An 18,499-nucleotide genomic window follows, 5' to 3' on the forward strand; every position below is an offset into this window, starting at 1 on the left:
GGGGAAGGGAAAAAGCTCAGGAGTCTTCGACCAGAGACAAAGGATTATAGACAACTAAGGAATGCTGAGAGCAGGAGAAATGGTCTTTCCCAGGGAAGAACACATCAACTGGTTATCCATTACAAAATGGTTAATCCACAAAACATATAATGGCAAATAGCATTAATTGGACTAAGCATATACATACATATATGCATACATACATGACTATAGTATATATGTATAGATATACTTAATATGTATATAAAACAAAGAAAAGCTGGCTATGAATTTGAAAGAGAACATAAGTGGAATTAGAGGGAGGAAAGTAAAGGGGAAAGATCATGTTATTATATTATAATCTCAAAACAAAAATAATTATAATAAAATCCCTGGTAAGTATATATAATTCTGGGCCATGCCATTTCTCTTTCAGTATCATCACAGGTGACATGTTTTCACCAATATCATTCATGCATTCATAACTATCTTGGAACATGCATAAACATTTTAAGTAATTTTAGCCTATATGTGTTATTCTAAAAACAGGCAAAGAATAAATAACAAATATTTATTTCTGATCCTTCTGAGGCTTGATGATTTCAAGATCAAGGTGCTGGCAAAAGTCACATCTAGTGAGGACACACTGTTCCATGTAGTCCTCTCCTATAACCTCACAAGCACACACAGTGGAAGAAGTTGGTCAGCTCCATGTGACTGTTTTCCTTAGGACACTGATACCATTGCTTCCAGAGGCTGCCATCTCTAATTTTATCATAATCCCAGATTAAGCTTTCACCATGTGAGGGGCAGAATGTTGTTGAAGAAGTGCATGCTCATTCAAACCACAGAAAGATTTCCAGTAAAGTCCTGACACTCCAGCATTCATCGTGCTATGTCATTAGTTTGGGGTGAAATAGACTGTTCTTGTGCTTGTCACATGGATGATGCGTTAAACTTGGTAGGATCTCATTGTTACCACTGTCTTACAGGAAAATACCGAGATAAGATTAGATGAATGAGGCATTTATCAGAAAATTCAGCTAAAAAGAAAGGTAGTGTGGTATGATGGTTCACAACATTAATCACACAATTCCCCATTATTTCCATTGTCATGCTTACTTGTCAAAATCACATGGTATATATATTCCAAGTCATGAAAAATAGTAAGTGAAAACACAGACACTGGCAGGCTACAATTTCTAGCCATAATAAAAGTGTCAAACTTACTGTCCCAAATTAATAACAGTAAAATTTATAATAAAATATCAAGCAATTGTGTGCAAGCATTACAAACAGAAAAATATTACCACAGTAGCTATCAGATATCCTTCTTCAGGGACTATGAAAGATTGACAACCCTGGAGGCTACGGGCAGAATTCAATGCCCAGTCCATGCTGAGGCCTTCCTTCTCACAAGCTGTTTTCAGCAAATGACTAGACATTCACAGTAAGACAGAGAAGGCCAACTGTCACTCAGAGTTCACATTAGATACTGAAGAAATCTTATCAGAACAGCTTTGCCTGCATCCCATATTTCTAAATTTTCTATATTTCCCTTTTTTCCTTTAGGGTTCTTTTATCTCTGTTTTTATCTTTCTACCTTTTTTCATGGATCTTTTTCTCCAATACACATTTTTAAAGTCTGATCTTGCTTTGTTTTCTCACTCTTACACCATGTGAACTAGTATAAGTGGTACTAAACTTTTTCCAAATTAAAAGATATCAAGACATTTGCAGCTAACATTTATCTTATAATATGCAAATAGAATGTATCAGAACAGAATGTCAGATCCTGTTTCAAAGACCCAACTATTAAATGCTATGCAATATAAAAGAATACATTTAAAATAACAATTATGATGATACATTTGAATAACAGATACTAGAGATGGAATTTTAAGAAGACTATTTTCAATCAACTGACTACTTCCAAAGTGTGCCCTCATATATTAAAGGCCGTGAGAATATTGGAAGAGTTGTTTCTCTGAACACATGTGGTAAAAAGTAGGTTTCTTTGGAAGGTACAAATATCAGGATATGATATATACCCCTCAGTTGTCTGTAAATGATATATTATAATGCAATTTAATAACTCTATTAGCTATTAGTATAACCCAGCCAGACCTCCAATAATAAAGGCAGAGTCCTATGGACTTTTAAAATCAGCTTTAGTCCAATTACTGGGCATATTACGCTTATTATATTTTTCTATATAGAAGACCGTGCTCCCAAATACTTGCTGTTTGAGACTCTCTCAGGTTATTTCTGCTCCATCAGTCTGTCCTCAGGGGCATTTCATTCAGTCCATCATGTCTAATGGAGACCTCCTGTTCTTGTTGACTCCTTTCTCCTTCTCTTTCCTCCTCTCTTCTTTCCTTCTTCTTGTGGTCCCTACCTGTGACCTCCAGTCCTGTAATAAAAGCCCCACTTACTGGTATCCTCCCCAGTGACTGTCTATCACCACTTTTACTTAGCCAATAGCTTTAAATTGCATCCCAGAGTAAAGTTCACACAACGAAGATGTCTGTTGCAAAAAAAATTCAAGACGGGAAGACCCAAGGTTGTTCTCTGAATCCATGTTTCCGTCTGTGTCATACTTCAGGTGCTGCCAGTTGTTACTGATTGTAGCTTGAATACTTATCCTGTCTGATGGGCACCTTGATTTTAAAACTTTTCACGTGCTTGACATAAACACTCATAGTACAGCACAAAAGGTTCAGATTACCATTCCTATAGTCAGCTTCCTTGACATTCACAGCAATAAGACCTAGGCATTCAATGGTCCTCTCGTTCCTGTAGGTTGCCTACCATTGCTCCTTCCTCTCATTTGATCCAATACCTCTTCCTACGTTTAATCCTGTTTTGGTGGTGTCTTCTTCTCAAAGAAAATAGAAAACACATGAGCTGCAAGAAAAAGGAAATTCTTTAAGGTAAGCTTTACTCAATGGGATGATCAAAAAGAATATTTGACTTTAACAAATCAAGACTCAGTAATATGCTGTCAAAAATATTTCCCATTAAACATACAAGCAAAGACAAGTTGGAAGTAAAAGCAGAACATTTTTATGAAATCTTGGCATTGTGAACCCCTATCATAAATCAGACATCACAGAGGGGAATGTTTGGGGGGGGAGCTGTAAGGATGCTCAGTGGGATGAACACTTACTGTTCTTCCAGAGGATGAGAACTCAAGATTTAGCATCTAAATGACGACTGGAAAAGAAAGAAAATCTGTAGCTTCTGTCCTGATCCAGATTTGAATCTCTCTCTCTCTCTCTCTCTCTCTCTCTCTCTCTCTCTCTCTCTCTCTCTCTCTCTCTCATATTTTATATATTTATGTTTCAAATGTTTTCCCCTTCCCAGTTTCCCCTCCACAAACTCCTATCCCCTCCCATCCCCTCTCCCCTACCTGCCCAACCACTCCTACCTCAGTGCCTTAGCATTTCCTACACTGAGACATTGAGCCTTCACAGGACCAAGGGACTCCCCTCCTATTGATTCCAGACAATGCCACCCTCTTCTACATATGCAGCTGGAGTCATGGATCCCTTCATGTGTACTCTTTGGTTGATGATTTAGTCCCTGGGAGCTCTCGGGGGGGGTGGTGGGTTGACATTGTTGTCCTTCCTATGGGGTTGCAGTCCTCTTCATTTCCTTCATTCCTTGTCCTGGCTTCTAAACTCTCATCTGTCTTCTGAACACACATACTTGGTGGGAAAACACTCATACACTTAAAATGAATAGCTTTTGAAACGGGGCTATTATGAGATGAAAGAAAAAAAATCACAGTAATAATGAGATACCTGATACAAACACACACGTGCACATGCACACACACCACATGCCGGCAATTTTATTCTAATGTCTTTCAAATTGGACTTTAAAATATGGTTAGGAAAAAATAAAGCTTAAGAGAATACAGGAAGAGGAACCAAGTTATGAGCAATAATTGTCTTTCTTGGCATTAGCCTATGGGTTGATCGTTTGGTTCATTGATTGATGGGTTGCTTTAGTACAGTTCTTACTATACATCCCAGGCAGTATTCCAATTATGATCTTCCTGCTTCAGTCTGTCAGGCCTGACTTTATAGGTGTGCAGACCAACGCCAGTTCTATCTCAAACACTGCAGAACAAGACGAACAGAACAAACGGATCCCTGCAATCTCTCTACATAACCTACATGTCAGAGAGAACATAGTCGTGTTTCATATGACTAAAGGATGCACAACTTTTTCAAGTGCATGATTAAACCCTAATCACGGCACATTGCACACTGACATCATCCAAGTGTCATAATATATTTAACATATTAATATATTGTAGGAAAAACTGTATGTCTGTGACTGGATTACTAGGAAAATTAGAACCAAATCAGAATGTTAGTGAGATATTGTGATAGATGTTTATAATTTAAAGAAAATTAAGGTTGGGTTACACAGCAATATCTTATCTCAAAAATAAACCAAGTAAAGCAAAGCAAAAACAGATAACTTCAAAATGTGTACCATATAAAATGCAATGCCTAATAAGAGATTTAAGGATTGGATGCCTGTATTCTACAACTAGCCAATAAAATAATTAGGATGTCAACAACAATTACAAACTTTGTAACAAGAATGTAACTCTATATGTGAAATTAAAAATTTCTTGCAAAATAAAATTTATGCAAAAGTCAACAAACTGTACTATTAAATGATTAATTTGAGACATCTCTATAACTGGTGAATTAAAAAAAAAAGAATATCCTTGTCAAATTCTTTTCTTAAAACCAGAGAGGTATTTTGCAACTTATTTTATGATTCTACTTAAATACAACATCTAAACGTAGCAACTATTTTAGAAAATATAAAACTGAAAATTCTCTTAAAAAATCGTACAGGCTAAAAAAATCACCTAACAAATTATTAGTAAATCTACTATTCCATAAGTTTCTGGGATTCAGACATGTTTTAGTCGCTCTTTGTCATACTGTTAAGACAGTGTAGTTCCAGTTGCAGGAGCTCTGTAGCCTTCTGCAGGCTTCTGCAGGTTTCTGGCACTCAGGTAATGCACACATATACATGCAAAGAAAAGATTCATGCACATAAATACACTTCTGCCTGAGTTACTCTTTTGTTGCTGAGATTAAAATACCATGATGAAGTCAACTTACAGAAGAAAGTGTTAAATTCGGCTTATGGTTATAGATTCATGATCACTGAATGAAGAAGAAATTGAGAATGACATCATGATCCACAACCACAAGGCAGAAAGAGAGCACAGGAAATGTGTGAGTCTCTTGTAACCCCAAAGCCTGCCTAGAGGGCCATGACTCTTCCAACAAAGACACACCTAAACTACCTAAATCTCAAAACACATTGGGAGATTAATAAATGCAAATGTTGACTAAGTATAAGTTATGTAAGACAGTAAAAATAATTAGTTACTGTTCTGAGAAGACAATAAGAGTAGATTGGTTTCTTCTGCCTTTTGAACATCTGAGAGCCTGCAGCTAATTTCTCTCCAAATCATTTTCCTTAATATGCGAAATATTTGGGGTTCTTAATTTTATGTTCAGGGCCTTCTGATGAATATTTTTTCAAATAAAATATTATTAATTTAATTAGAATATCTTACAAAGTAAAAGTCTCCAGGACTGTGCCTACTTTGTCTTCGTTCTCTGGAAGTCTTAGGAAGGAAACCCTCTGTGCTTAGAAAGCGGTGTCTGTAATATTTGTTTCCTCAAAGAAACACTTTAAAAGTAAGAGCAAAAACATCTTGACATGTGAATGAGTCATGATAGCTGCCTATAAACTCTACACACAGATTATTCTATGGAATAAATATGCTAACAAGAATGGCTTAAAAGTAAGCCCAAAACTCTAGAGCAAGGAAACACAAAAATTGTGTTCATTGCCAATGCAGCTCTCTTTGTGGAAGGGGACATAGACTATAGCCCTCAGCACAGTGACCTGACTTGAGTCTGTGCCCACACGCTGAGATGAATCAGAAAAGCCACCCGCTGTAAGTGTTAAATAATAGGAGCTTCTCCGTAGATATGTAGAATACTCATAAATGATAATAAAATGGTATAATTGAATTAGTGCTTGAAATGATAAGACTCTGGATCATAAAAATTTGCCCCGTTTGTATTGGTTGTATTGGTTGTCTGGTTTTCTGGCCAGGAGAAGTTAAAAATAATAAATAAATAAATAAATAAATAAATAAACAAACAAACAAACAGTCAGCTTCTCTTCTATTCCATCATGGTCTTCGGTTCCTACCATACTTGGTTTTTTATTGTCTAGAGAGCTTATGAAAGAGTTGTGTCTTCTTAAATCCCAATGGGCATTACAGACTGTGCCATTTGACTCCTTCCCCTAGCACGAGTACCACTCAGACCATGTGGCTTTTATTTCATTACGGCTTTTCAGTTTTGAATATATATTTCTGTGTAATGTGGAAAAATTATTGTATCATGCTTTCCAGGATTAATCTGGATTCCCTTTCTTTCTCCCTCTTTCTGTTTTCTTCCTCCCCACTCCTTTCTTTTCTGCTAAGGATTTGCTCTCTCTTCTCCTAGTAAAAACAATTCTACTGACCCATTCACTAACGTGTGGGAAATCAAGAAACCCTTGAAGGAGATACTGTTTTACCACTTTGCTGACATTGTGCTTGATCCTATGCCAAACTTCTGCAAATAGAACACAAACTGAGGGTTGCACAAGAAGTTTCTACTTTGACTTTTGCCGATGTTTCAGGTAGAGTTTCCCTCTGGGAAGAGGAGACACGTATTGTAGAACCTTAGAAAAAGAGCAGGTGACACATTATCCATAATAAATTAGTATATGTCGTTGCCCTCATGGTCAGGGGAGGTGGTTTGTCAGTTAAGTGAAAACCAACTAATAAAGTTCACATTCAATCTTAGAAAAATAATCAGAATAGAATATTTTAATGCCGTGTAAAAATCAAAAGTTTGAACTAATCTTGAACCGGTGTGTCGGTGACAACCATGCTGCATAAACAAAAGTAAAAATAATAAAATCACTTAAGTTTTACAGTAAGGCAAGAGAAGGAAGCCATACTATACAATATACAATCCAGTTACTAAGTGAATATCTTTGCCCCTTGGTTGTGAAATTGAAGATCAAGCAGCTACTCCTATCAACAGACATTTGAAGAGCTCTTTCCTTCTCCAGCACGCCCCCTAATTCTGGTTTTGTTAGCTGTATTAGGCAGGTTATAGCCAGGCATATAAACAAGAACCTTCTTCCTTTTCCATGACAGTACTGCCATCAGCTGTTCCCCTTCTCCATCTCTCTGAGAGCCTCTCAATTTCCTACCCATTTACTCTTGGGTGTTTTTTTTTTCTTTTTAATGCACTCTGGAGAAAGCAGAAAAGGGGCTACATGAAGCCTTTATTTTTTGTTTTCGGCCTTTTATGAATTTTTTTTACACAAAAGTCTTCAATGCAAGAAAAAGATTATCTCATAGATATAATGTGACACAAACGGAAGTTACAGTAGAACGTAGATTATAAATTCAAAGCACTGCTTCATTCTATAAGTTCATTATAAGTTCAAAGCAATAGTTTTACACGGCCTTGTTTTATCATGGTGTACACCTGTGTCTTTATCCTTGGACCTGGTCTAGAATGAATGTTTTTCTTGATCATTAATGTGTTCCAACCCCGTTTTCATTTCCTAGTACAATTAGTCTATGACCTATGACGGTTTACAGAACTCTATTTGCAGCTTTTATTCTATAGGGAGCTTGAGAATACTTGTATCACTTTAGGAGTTCTCTAAAACCATTATTAGGAATTATGAAATCATCAATTTGTCTAAACAGCATTCCTACATGAAAGTATATCTTCATATTGATTGTGTAGGAAATTTGCCCAATAGGGTGGATAAATACCTAGGAAATCATTAAGCTACTATAGGCAGGAAAGGCATATCAGCAGTGAGAAGCAATTCTGGGACAACGTCTCTGTGGTCTTTGCTTCTCAGAGCTCACCCATCCAAGCTGTGCAAAACAGTGAGCCATGTCCTGAAAATCCACTGACTTGGCATAGCCTTTCCTAGATAGTTTCTGTCAGGGAAGATGGGGTTTATTTCATTTTATAGTTTGTAGTCCAAACTATAAGAAGGCTAGGGCATGGACTCAAGGCAGGAATCTGGAGGGAGAAATGATACCGAGGCCGTGGAGCGGGTGCTACTTATTGATTTGCTCCTCCTCAACCTGTTTTCTTACTCTTAATGATTAACTGTCGTTTGTGCTGCCTGTACTTACCGGCCTCTCTGGTGACCTGCAATCTCGCTATGCTATACTGCTGTACGTTCTCACCTGTAGCATCTTACTTTCTCTATCTCCTTCTAAAATGGAGGTATTACTGCACTGAAGTTTAGAAATCACAAGCCAAAGTCTCTGTCTTCTGGATTTGTCCCTTAAACACAGTAGTTTGTCTTTTAATATTAAGGGTTTTATAGCACTATTAAGGAACACATTCACTCCCTTTAGAAGTTGGCTGGTAGAGCATTCGCACTGCTTGATCACAGGGATACATGTTTCCTGTGACTAGAACCTGTTACACTGATTACTATTGAACATGTTTGTGTATGCCCATAGCGGTAGCTCTTCTTAAAATCAATGTTAGGTCCCAAAGACACAGTAGAAGTACTACCTGTCATAATTGAATTTTCCTTCTCTCAGATTTTACAGACTTACCTCAGAATTTCATTTCTTGTAAGATCCCTTCTCATACAAGCTACTGTGTTTCTTTCAGCTGATTATACTGTGTAGCTTGCTGATACTTTTGACCTTGATTCCATCTTCAAGGAGACTTCATGCTTCATTTGCAAACCATGGAACAAACATGAAGGTTCCATGGCATGGAGCATACCTGCTCTGAAATTTCTATCAATTCCAGGACAACTTCTACAGGATTCTACATATAATGCTGCAATAAGCATTCATTTCTGATATCCCACTGTAGATGCAGTCTCCTGTCACGAAGATTAAAAGTGGATTAATCCGTTATATGTTCTTCATATTCTAAAGTATGTTTTGAAGAAACAAATGATTCTACATTTAGGTCATGACATTAACAATCCTTATTTTTTTTATCTTGTATAGTGACTCCATTTTTGCAGTGCTTGTTTAATGACAGGATTGTAATTGCAGCTAATATAAGTCATCATAATTGCCTGAGTGATAGATGTGAGAACTTGTGCTTAACCACAATGCATATGATATCTATCACTATTGACCAATTTTCAAGTGGGATATAGGGAATTATGATTGTGGTAATAGAGAGGAAGATCAATTATTTATTTTATGTTGGGGAGTTACAGGTCAGATGTGAAATAGACTCATTATTTTTCTCTTATTCCCAACGGCTCACTCCAATAAATGTTTATTGATCCACTCTCTCCAGTAGCAGTCCCTGCTAATGGATTAGGCATGTATGCTTGGAATTTGAACTTTCTTTTGTAAGTACTATATTTATTCATTTGTCTAGTACTCGCTTTCCGAACACTGAGATGGGCACAATCATAGCATAGTAACAGTCAAGGCGTACAGTCTGAAGCCTTTAATAGAATTGCTTACTTTATATATTTAAATGCAAACTGAGCCATCCTCAGTAGATAAAAGCAGAAAATAAAAATGAAAATAAAGTTATAAAAAATGAGACAAGACAGTTGCTACTCAACCCCACAGAATTGTCCCTCTAAGAATAGAGGGTTCTAGGTTGTTTTTGTTTTTGTTTGTTGTTTTGTGTGTGTGTGTGTGTGTGTGTGTGTGTGTGTGTGTGTGTGTGTGTGTGTATGTGTGTTCACACGCACATGTGTATTCTGTTGTGGAGATCTGAGGACTGTTTGCAGATGTCCATTCTATGTTTCTACCAAGATCTAAGGATTCAACTCCTTTGTTATGACTGGTAGTGAGTAAATTTACCAGCAAAGTTTTCTCACTGGCCTGAGTCTGGCTTATAAATTTCTTAGCATATTTTTGAGAAAGAAAAAAAGTGCTACATAAATGCATTGTGTGTGTGTATGTGTGTGTGTGTGTGTGTGAAAATCTTATACACACATATTCTGTGTGTTTTTAACATTTCAAAAGCTGTGTGATAAGAAATAGAAATAGAACAACAAAACCCGTGGGCTGAAACAAGAATCTACAGACAGTTAACATGTGAGCCTTAAGCAATTAGAGTGCTTCTTACAGACTAAGGTGATTCAGAGCAGCACGAGTGAAAAAGACATATCTCACAAGACATTTGAATCGAGAATTACACATTGAAGATTATTTAATCGACGGTCTGTAATCGGTAGTCCATTGTAAAAGGTTCATGCCTGCTTACAAACCATTATACCGTATGCAAAAGATTACCATGGCCAATTACCCAAGCCAGCTGACGCCGAAGAATTCAGAATAATGATGACAGACTTCCTGATTTGGGTGAGATTGCACTATTTATGACTGTGCATTCTAGCTAAAGTCAAGGTCTTCTGTGATTGGGCACTTATTATATGTGATTCTATATCCGGAAACAAGCAAAGGGCAATATATAAAAACAAAAGTTTTTTCTTTTAAGTTGGGACTTATGTGAGGGAAAAAAATGAACTAATATAGGAAAAAATGAAAATGATATTTTCTGCTTGTGAATAAGACTTTCCTTGCAACGAACAGCATTTTTACACACCCCGGCCAATACCTCTTCCCTTTAACTCATATGAGAGACTGTTTTATTCTTCTCCCTGCTGCTAGTTGAGAAGTCTGTGTAACAAAAATGCATTAAGGTAAGCCGGATTTGCCTAGACATCAATAAACTGGAAAGGCTCTCAGCAGGCCACTTGTAGTGTCAATAAAGACGCATAATTATTTGCTCCTTGGGGCATTTTAGACTTGGCCCTTTGCTTGGCTGTCCTGCAAAGATTGGTCTCTCAAAACTTAAGATACTTAACTTCTGAAACCTCAAGTTGAGACTGACATGCATAAGTAAGGGGCACGGGTCTTACACTAAGTCCTGTTGGTTTCCTGTTAGAGACCTCAGCAAAGGTTTAGGCAAAGGTTCTCAAACCTCGAGTTTTAAGCAAGAGTGATGTCTTTTTTTACGTAATGCTGTTCCTTGAGGCATTCAGAATTCCTCCTAAATCCAAGGATACCCAAGTCCTGGGGTTGGGCCTTATCATTTCCTGATGTGGAAAGTGCAAACTTAAATGGCAAGTGCGAAGAACTACTAAAGGCACTGCTCAGGGTGAAGGAGCAGGAAGTCAGACTTCAGAGCCTCTGAGATCCTGGGGCAAAGGCACACAGATAGGAAGGAATCTGGCTTCCAGGCTCTGTCTCCTGCTGAGGAAGAGTGTAGATGCTACGTGTGATAAGCCTGAGCAGTCTTGGATGTGCCGGAAACTAGGGATGGAGAGGTGCTCAGCTAGAATACTCAGAAAGCGCGCCAGCTGCACAATACAATAGGAGTAAGGAAAATGGTAGGCGGGAGGAGGGGTGAAAATCAGAGCCCAATACACTTCAGCCAGATTTTCAGGAGGAGCCTGCCTTTCCTGCCTTTTTACCCGGCGTTCCTTCTTCCCTAGGACTGCGAATGTGTTTGTGGGTGTGCCGGGAGGAGGAAGCTGCCTTTTCTCAGAATTCTCATTCTCAGCGGTGAAGTTTAAATGGCACTGGACTTGCCTTCACTTCGTGAGGAGTTTCCAAATGACAAAGCGTGGGTCACTTAAGTATCCGTAATGTTCGTCAGGACACCTCTGACTTCACTTGCTTACCGCAAGCTTCAAGCTGGGATCCTCAATCCCCATCCACTCAGAGGGCGAGATCAGCTCATTGGCTCCTGTGAATAATTGTATTTTCCAGACAGAGTTGTGCACTGAATAAGGAACGTCCCCCTTCCACTTCCCTGTTGGATTTCGCTTTACCTCGGACGGGTTTATTCGCTCGTGCGTTTATGTGTGTTTAGCAAACACGCTTTGAATAATAGGCTCCTTTCTCGAGCCCTCTCTAGCCGTAGCCATTGCATTCCTCCGGTGGGATGAGTCTCTTTCTTAGCTCTTTACATCCGTGTAGTCAGCTGGTGTCGAAGCTGGCGGATCTGGAGCCTTGAGGTTTGGGCGTCCTAGGAGACGGTGTGATCCTGTGTGTGTCTGTGGTTTGGGGGTTTGTGCCCGAGAACGCGTCCGCGTGCGACTGTGAGCTTCCTCCCCAGGCAATAGTGCAGACGGAGCTCGCGACGTTACTCTCCTAGCAGCCGCCAGCAACGCAAGGCAACAGCAGCCTCCGCCCCCTCAGCACGGTGATTGGCTGGCCTTGCTTATCATTTCCCTGCTACGGCGAGGAAAGGGCCAGTGACGCCCCCGAGCCCAGCTGCAGAAGCAACCGCCACCACCGATGCACAAGGTGTCACATTTGAAAAGAAACCCGAGCCCCAGGGAGGCGGCACAGAGCGACCCCAGCCCGGCTAGCGCACACTGCGCGGCAGGGCGCTGGGCAGCGCTGGAGAACCGGGAGAGCTCCACCGCTGAACGTCCTAGCGACCTGATTCTGGGATCTCGGCTCCACGCTCCCTTCGCAAATTTCAGATTTCTCCCCCTTGATTATTTCCCCAAAACGGAGCCTTTATACCAGGAGAAGGTGCCTGAGCTGGGACAACCTGGACTTTCCCGGGCACCCAAGATGCGCTCCATTAGAAAACGGTGGACCATCTGCACTATAAGTCTACTCCTGATCTTTTATAAGACAAAAGAAATAGCCAGGACTGAGGAGCACCAAGAGACGCAACTCATCGGGTAAATGCATGTTCAGGATATGACACAAAATCAAGCCGTAGCGAAGTGTGCTTAGAGCCGGGAGAGTGACGTTTGGGGTGCTGTGTGTGTCGGTTTGGGCGTGCTTGTGCAGAGTGTCATGAATTAAATGACAGAGGCTCTTTGGAGGTGTGTGTGTGCGCGTTTCCCTGGCTGTTTCCAGGAGGAGTTTAACTTGTCCTGTGCCATGATGGTGGTTATGGTGGTGGTGGTGGTGGTGGTGGTGCTGCTGCTGCTTCTGTTGGTGGTGGTGGTGACAGATGTATTGGCACAGGGTGCTGCTCACCAAAGAAGTCACTGCAGAAGTGTCAACAAAGAACGTGTGCCCTTGTCATTTTAATGCTTGAGCAGAATTCAGAGATGTCTTTACTCTCCAAGCTTTCTCCTTCCTGCCTTCTGTATCCTGCCAGTCTATGAAGACACTATAAAAAGTGGCTTTTTCCCAAAGTTTATGTTCACTGACTGAAATGGGTCTTCCTTATTCATTTTTGTTTGTTTGTTTTTTGTTGGGGGAGGGGACGCCTGTAAGATCTATTTTCTTTCTTTCTTTCTCTTTCTTTCTTTCTTTCTTTAAGTTAGACATTTCAGTGTCAATAAGGAAAATTCCTTATTCATTCCTCCACGGATAAAACTCCTGGGTTTCATGGTTACAGTTTTAGAAGGGAACTGGGAGCTGCTCCCTTACAGACTATAATCTGCTCTTTCTTGAGTTTGTCAAGATGTGTTCACAATCTCCACCCTATTAAGTTCTGTAAATATCTCACTTCCTTCCTCTCTCCCCTGGCCTCTCTGCCTTTGAAGTCTATCCAGAGCAGAGCGCCTTGTAACTTCGTGTCTCTGACAAGGCTTGGAAGCGCTTTTTCTGAGGATGTGGACCTGCGTGTCAACTCTGTTAAAAGTCCTGTTTCGGAAATCCTTCCAAGTCCGGAGGTTTCCGCAGTCGGAAACTGCACTGGCTGAGATTTCCTTCTGTTTTTAAATTGTCTCTGACATTTCTAAAACGACGAAGGATGCTTTGGCCATTTTTGTGTGCGCCGTTTTTTGTGTGGGGGCGGGGCATAGAGCTTTGAAAACACACTCTATGAAACTTTACGCAGCTCTTTTCTTAATATCCCTGCTCCTCTCTGAGTAATCCGTCACAATTAAGTGAGTAAGGCGCAGGTGTATCCTCCCGGAAGGACTTGCTATTCAGTAAAAAGCTAGCCTAACAGTAGGAGGCTCAAAGGGGACTGTAGGAGAAAGGAAAGCTAAAAAGGAGTGGGTTGCATGGTCCTTGTGCTTCAACAAACCTATTCAAGGTCTGTATCAGAGATAGATAGATAAATAAATAAACAAATAAATAAATAAATAAATAAATAATCATGTGAGTCGTTTACATAGAAGTGGATGGTTTGAAAATCCACATCAATGGTCAAAAAGAAAAATTGGGAGGGGAGCGGGCATCCCCAGTAGACCTGCTTTTGCCAGGCAGACAAAGGGGTCTTGAAGGTGGTGAACCCGCGAGTGTGAGAATTCCTAGGAGAGGCAGAGGCTCTTTGTTCCCTTCCGAACTGATGGGTTCCGGGGAGCCGGCGCCTAGACAAAGCCGCCAAGCGTCCATAGGACCCCAGTGGTTTGGGACCCTAGCGAGCAGGAGTGGGCGTGGCAATGAACACTCCGTCCAAACGCTGCTAAAGAATCAATTCCTTGCTTGGATAAACTGCCTCCAGAAAAGACGCATGTACCCCGGGTTCCCCAAAGGAAAATAACAGATCCAGGACACTCCACGTTTCACAGTGACATTTCTTCTGTGGCCTTTTTCTGGAAACCTATGGAGGGTGGGAACAGCCCTGGCAGCAGCGGAACTGCTGCCTGCAGCCATACAGTGGCTGCTTAGCTCTACTGAGCTAAGCTTTCCGCACCTTTTGCAAGCTAAGCTGCAGTTCTTTCTTCCCAGTTTCTATGAGAAGGCTTGAGGTCAGCACTTGAGTTCTCAAAACAGGAAGAGAGGTGTGGCGCCCGGTGTCTCTGTCTATCCTTTCTTCTAAGAGAACTTGCAGTCAGAGCAGGATAAAGAGAAGACGTGTGTGTGTGTGTGTGTGTGTGTGTGTGTGTGTGTGTGTGTGTGTGTGTGTGATTTCTGAAAGAAGTCAGCCTGCCTTCATTTGTGACAGTCAAACAAACAAACAAACAAACAAACAAACAAAAACAAACAAATTCACGTTCAAAGCTCCTTCTCTTTAATTAAAGCCCACAACTGCAGCTTTTTTCGAACAAGGCTGGGACCAGGTTGTAGAGACAGTCCTCGCACACGTGCTGGAGAAATCCTGACTGCTCTGGGCCTCCAGACGCAGGCACAGGGTGGAGCAAGTGTTGCCTGGAGCAGTGCAGGGTAGCGGGTATCTCTCTGGACGTTCATTCCCTTTTTGCCCGAATGAAACCTTGGGGAGAAGCTTGTGACCTGAGCATATGATTTTCTTTCAACTCCTCAACAGTGCCTCTGGTGGAGCATTTGACTCACCAGCTAACTCACCATCTCCTCTCAGCATAGGCTTAAGGAGAAGTCAGTTTTGAAATGACTTAGAGAGTAAAGGGGCCCTGGAGGCCAGATCAAAGCTTCATTTAAAAGTGAGATCATAGAGACAGTCTACAGCCTTTGGGGGGCACTGCGTGCCTTACAGGTTGGCAGTAGTTCCAACCAAGTCCTTTAATTTTAGATGCCTCTGGGTTCGGAGTCAACATCCCCACCACAATGAATATTTCTCACTAGGTAGGAGGCTTCTTCACCCAACCGTGTCTTTAGCAGAATCCCCATGCACAACCAATGGAGCATCGCTCCCGCTTCAGCGCCAAGCACTCAGTGTATGCAGAAAGGAAAGCAGTGGCTGAGAAAGGTGTCTGACCATCCACCTTCTATTTCCAGAGGAGCACCAGCAGTGCGTTCAACAAGAGTGAGGGGTTACTCCCAACGGTTCGAGAGATAATCACTGACCAACTGAGGCTGCCACTTCCTCCTGGATAAACTTTCCTGATAGAAGGATTTTGTTAGCGGATTTACCTCGGACCACTGGTAGTACTAAGTGGGTCATTCTAGAGTTCCTGTTTTCCCACGTGCTTTCCCACGTTTGTCCTACTTTTTCACTTGTGGTGTGCTCACCAAAATGTGCTGGGAACGGGTTTTAAGATTCCCACATGCACTACGTATATAGTGAGGAAAGCATTTGGAAGTGTGACAAAGTTAAATGATATATAAACGCCTCTTTTAATCTTTTAGATTAGCCCGAAGTTGCTGAGCAGACCTAAAATGAGACTTCAGTATACTTATCCGTGCCTTTTTGCCCCCTCAAGGCTGCTTACGTCCTATTACTAAACAATCAACAGTTTTGGATTGTGTGATGTGTGAAGATGACAGCGAAGCTAAAATCCAGTGCTTAGATTAAGGCTGCACAGGACACCTCTTGAACTGTTTCAAAGTAGAAGGCGGCTTTGGAAAGCAGTATCCCACGGTTTGCTCTTTACTTCCCAGATGAACTTTATAATCACACTATACTATATCGTTTGATCCTTTGGGAATAAAATATAGAATTAACCCCTGCTTGAGTTCAGACTTAGTTGTATTCAGGTCTTTTGTTGGTGTGGTTTTTACAAGTTTAAATTAATGAAGGAGCTTAGTCTAGTCGCATTCATTCTGAAGCTAAGTAATCAGTGTTCTAAGATACTAGGACACTGAGACCTAATATCCAAAAATGTATTTAATCACCTTTGTCATGTATATCAGACCTGACAAAATACATTGTTGCAAAGGCTAGAAACTCATATCAAAGAAAAAACAGTAAGGAACGATTTGGTAGATATTAACGGACACAGGTATGGATATTCCTGAGAGTGGCATCGTATGCATGGTCGTCTTTGTTGAATTTTCACAACACCACACTATCAGGAATACTGTAAATTCACTTTCTTTAGCGCCGAGTGATATCTTTGATGCCTTTCGTTTCTTCCCTTTAAAAGTTGCATGTCGAAGGGTTTGTAGATATTTCTGTGCAAAAACAAAATAATGTTTTCAGTGCAGCTGTTTAGAGGTCATTGTATAAACTAGCATGAGAAGCAAGCAGTGGGTGGCAATATTCTTCATGTCTTGAATTCATGAGAAGGGAATCTTTCTCCAGACAGAGTAAAACCAAGATCGTGTGCAAAAAAATATCCTTTGGGAGCTGTTTATGTTTGCGGGAACAAAAATAAAGTAGGCTTTATAGGGTCAGATGATTCCTTTGAGTGTAAAAGAGAAGTCTGACTACTGGTACCCACTTCCATTCAAGGTTCTTTCCAAAGATAAAAGCCTGGCCTATGGCCAGCCGCCAATTTAATAGAAGCTGCCCTGTGAGGAAGTAGTGTTCTCAGAATATGTGTTTGTACGGTTAAGGTCCTCTAAGACTAAGCCTATCATCATAAAAAAACATTGTACAGGTAGAAATTATACCCATAATTAAGTGCCACAATACGATATAAATTTTAAAAATTCAATAGCATGAATAGTTTTACTTCTATAAAAATATACTAGGTCTCATAATTATTATTCTAACCTTAGCCACCTATGGTAGAAAAAAATGATATTGGCAGTCATCGATGGAGTGATGATTGGAAAGATCTTTGCCTCTTCCCATAAAAATGATGATAATTTATACCTGCTTAAAGGTGTACACTAAAGTCTGCAGGTTAACTTCCGGGCACATTCACATTCTTACTCATATGCAATTATTGTCATCAGGAGTGTCATGTGAAGATTGATAACTGTGTCACTGCATAGTGAATTGTACTGTTTCCTAACATCCTAAATGCCCTCTGTAAAATGACTATTATTAGCCTTGCACAGACACGCAAATGTGTAATTTTCATCAGTAGAACTGTGCAAAATATTAATTTTTACAGAGTTTCAAATTTCACTGGGAGTGGTTTCATATGATTTCATAAGTCGCACAGGGAGGTGCTACAAATTAAAATTACATATTAAAAAATAATGCAAAAAAGTACCCAGCAATATGCTTCCAGTTTTAGAATCAACAGCTGTTAAAAGGCAAAGTTTCTATTAGTAGAGAGAATATTCTAGGTAATACACACACATTCATATGTGGTGATGCTTGAACAACCATGTTACTATTTAGCAATGCTATTCAAATGGAATAATTAAAACCAGTACAAATATTGAAAAGACTAAACTTTTTCTTCCTCTGTCATTGTTGATTGCTTTCTACTAATTATTTGAATCATTTTTTAACTGTAAATCACAAAGGCAGACATCTAGTCGATAGTGACCTGCTTAGCGCTACAGGTCCTCATTATATAAATGACAACTATAGATGTTTCTCTCCATCATAACGTGGACCAATCTCCTAACATTACAGGTTCACATGCTGTACTGGCCAAAGGTATATTAAAAATGACTGACTGTAAGAGTCAGTTGCTTTTACTACAATACAAAGGCAACAGACATATGAACTGAAAGAATTTTCTTCTCTGTTTCCTGGGAATCTCATCTTTAGCAACATTAGAAGCTAGTTCCTTTTTAATTGGCACTTCAACAATGCTTTCCAAGTTACTTTGTTATACAGGAAAAGCCCATAACCATCATGGTCACTGCATATTAAATAATGCTTTTGCTGTTTGTGAAGCCCACAGTGACCTAGGGAAGTAGTGCCCAAGAACACAATGAAAATGGACCATGAAATCAAGCACA

General features: G+C 40.1%; 1 protein-coding gene across 1 annotated transcript in view; it reads left to right on the forward strand.

Moving 5' to 3' along the window:
- Nucleotides 1-12,349: 12,349 nt before the first annotated feature.
- St8sia4 (ST8 alpha-N-acetyl-neuraminide alpha-2,8-sialyltransferase 4) overlaps nt 12,350-18,499 on the forward strand; it is an 89,822-nt gene continuing 83,672 nt past the window's right edge. The window contains exon 1 of the mRNA XM_032901698.1: nt 12,350-12,768. Coding sequence (XP_032757589.1) covers nt 12,371-12,768 — 398 coding nt within the window. The 5' untranslated portion in view covers nt 12,350-12,370. The remainder of the gene's footprint in view (nt 12,769-18,499) is intronic.

Source organism: Rattus rattus, chromosome 4, assembly GCF_011064425.1.
Source record: "Rattus rattus isolate New Zealand chromosome 4, Rrattus_CSIRO_v1, whole genome shotgun sequence".
NCBI classification, from domain to species: Eukaryota; Metazoa; Chordata; class Mammalia; order Rodentia; family Muridae; genus Rattus; species Rattus rattus.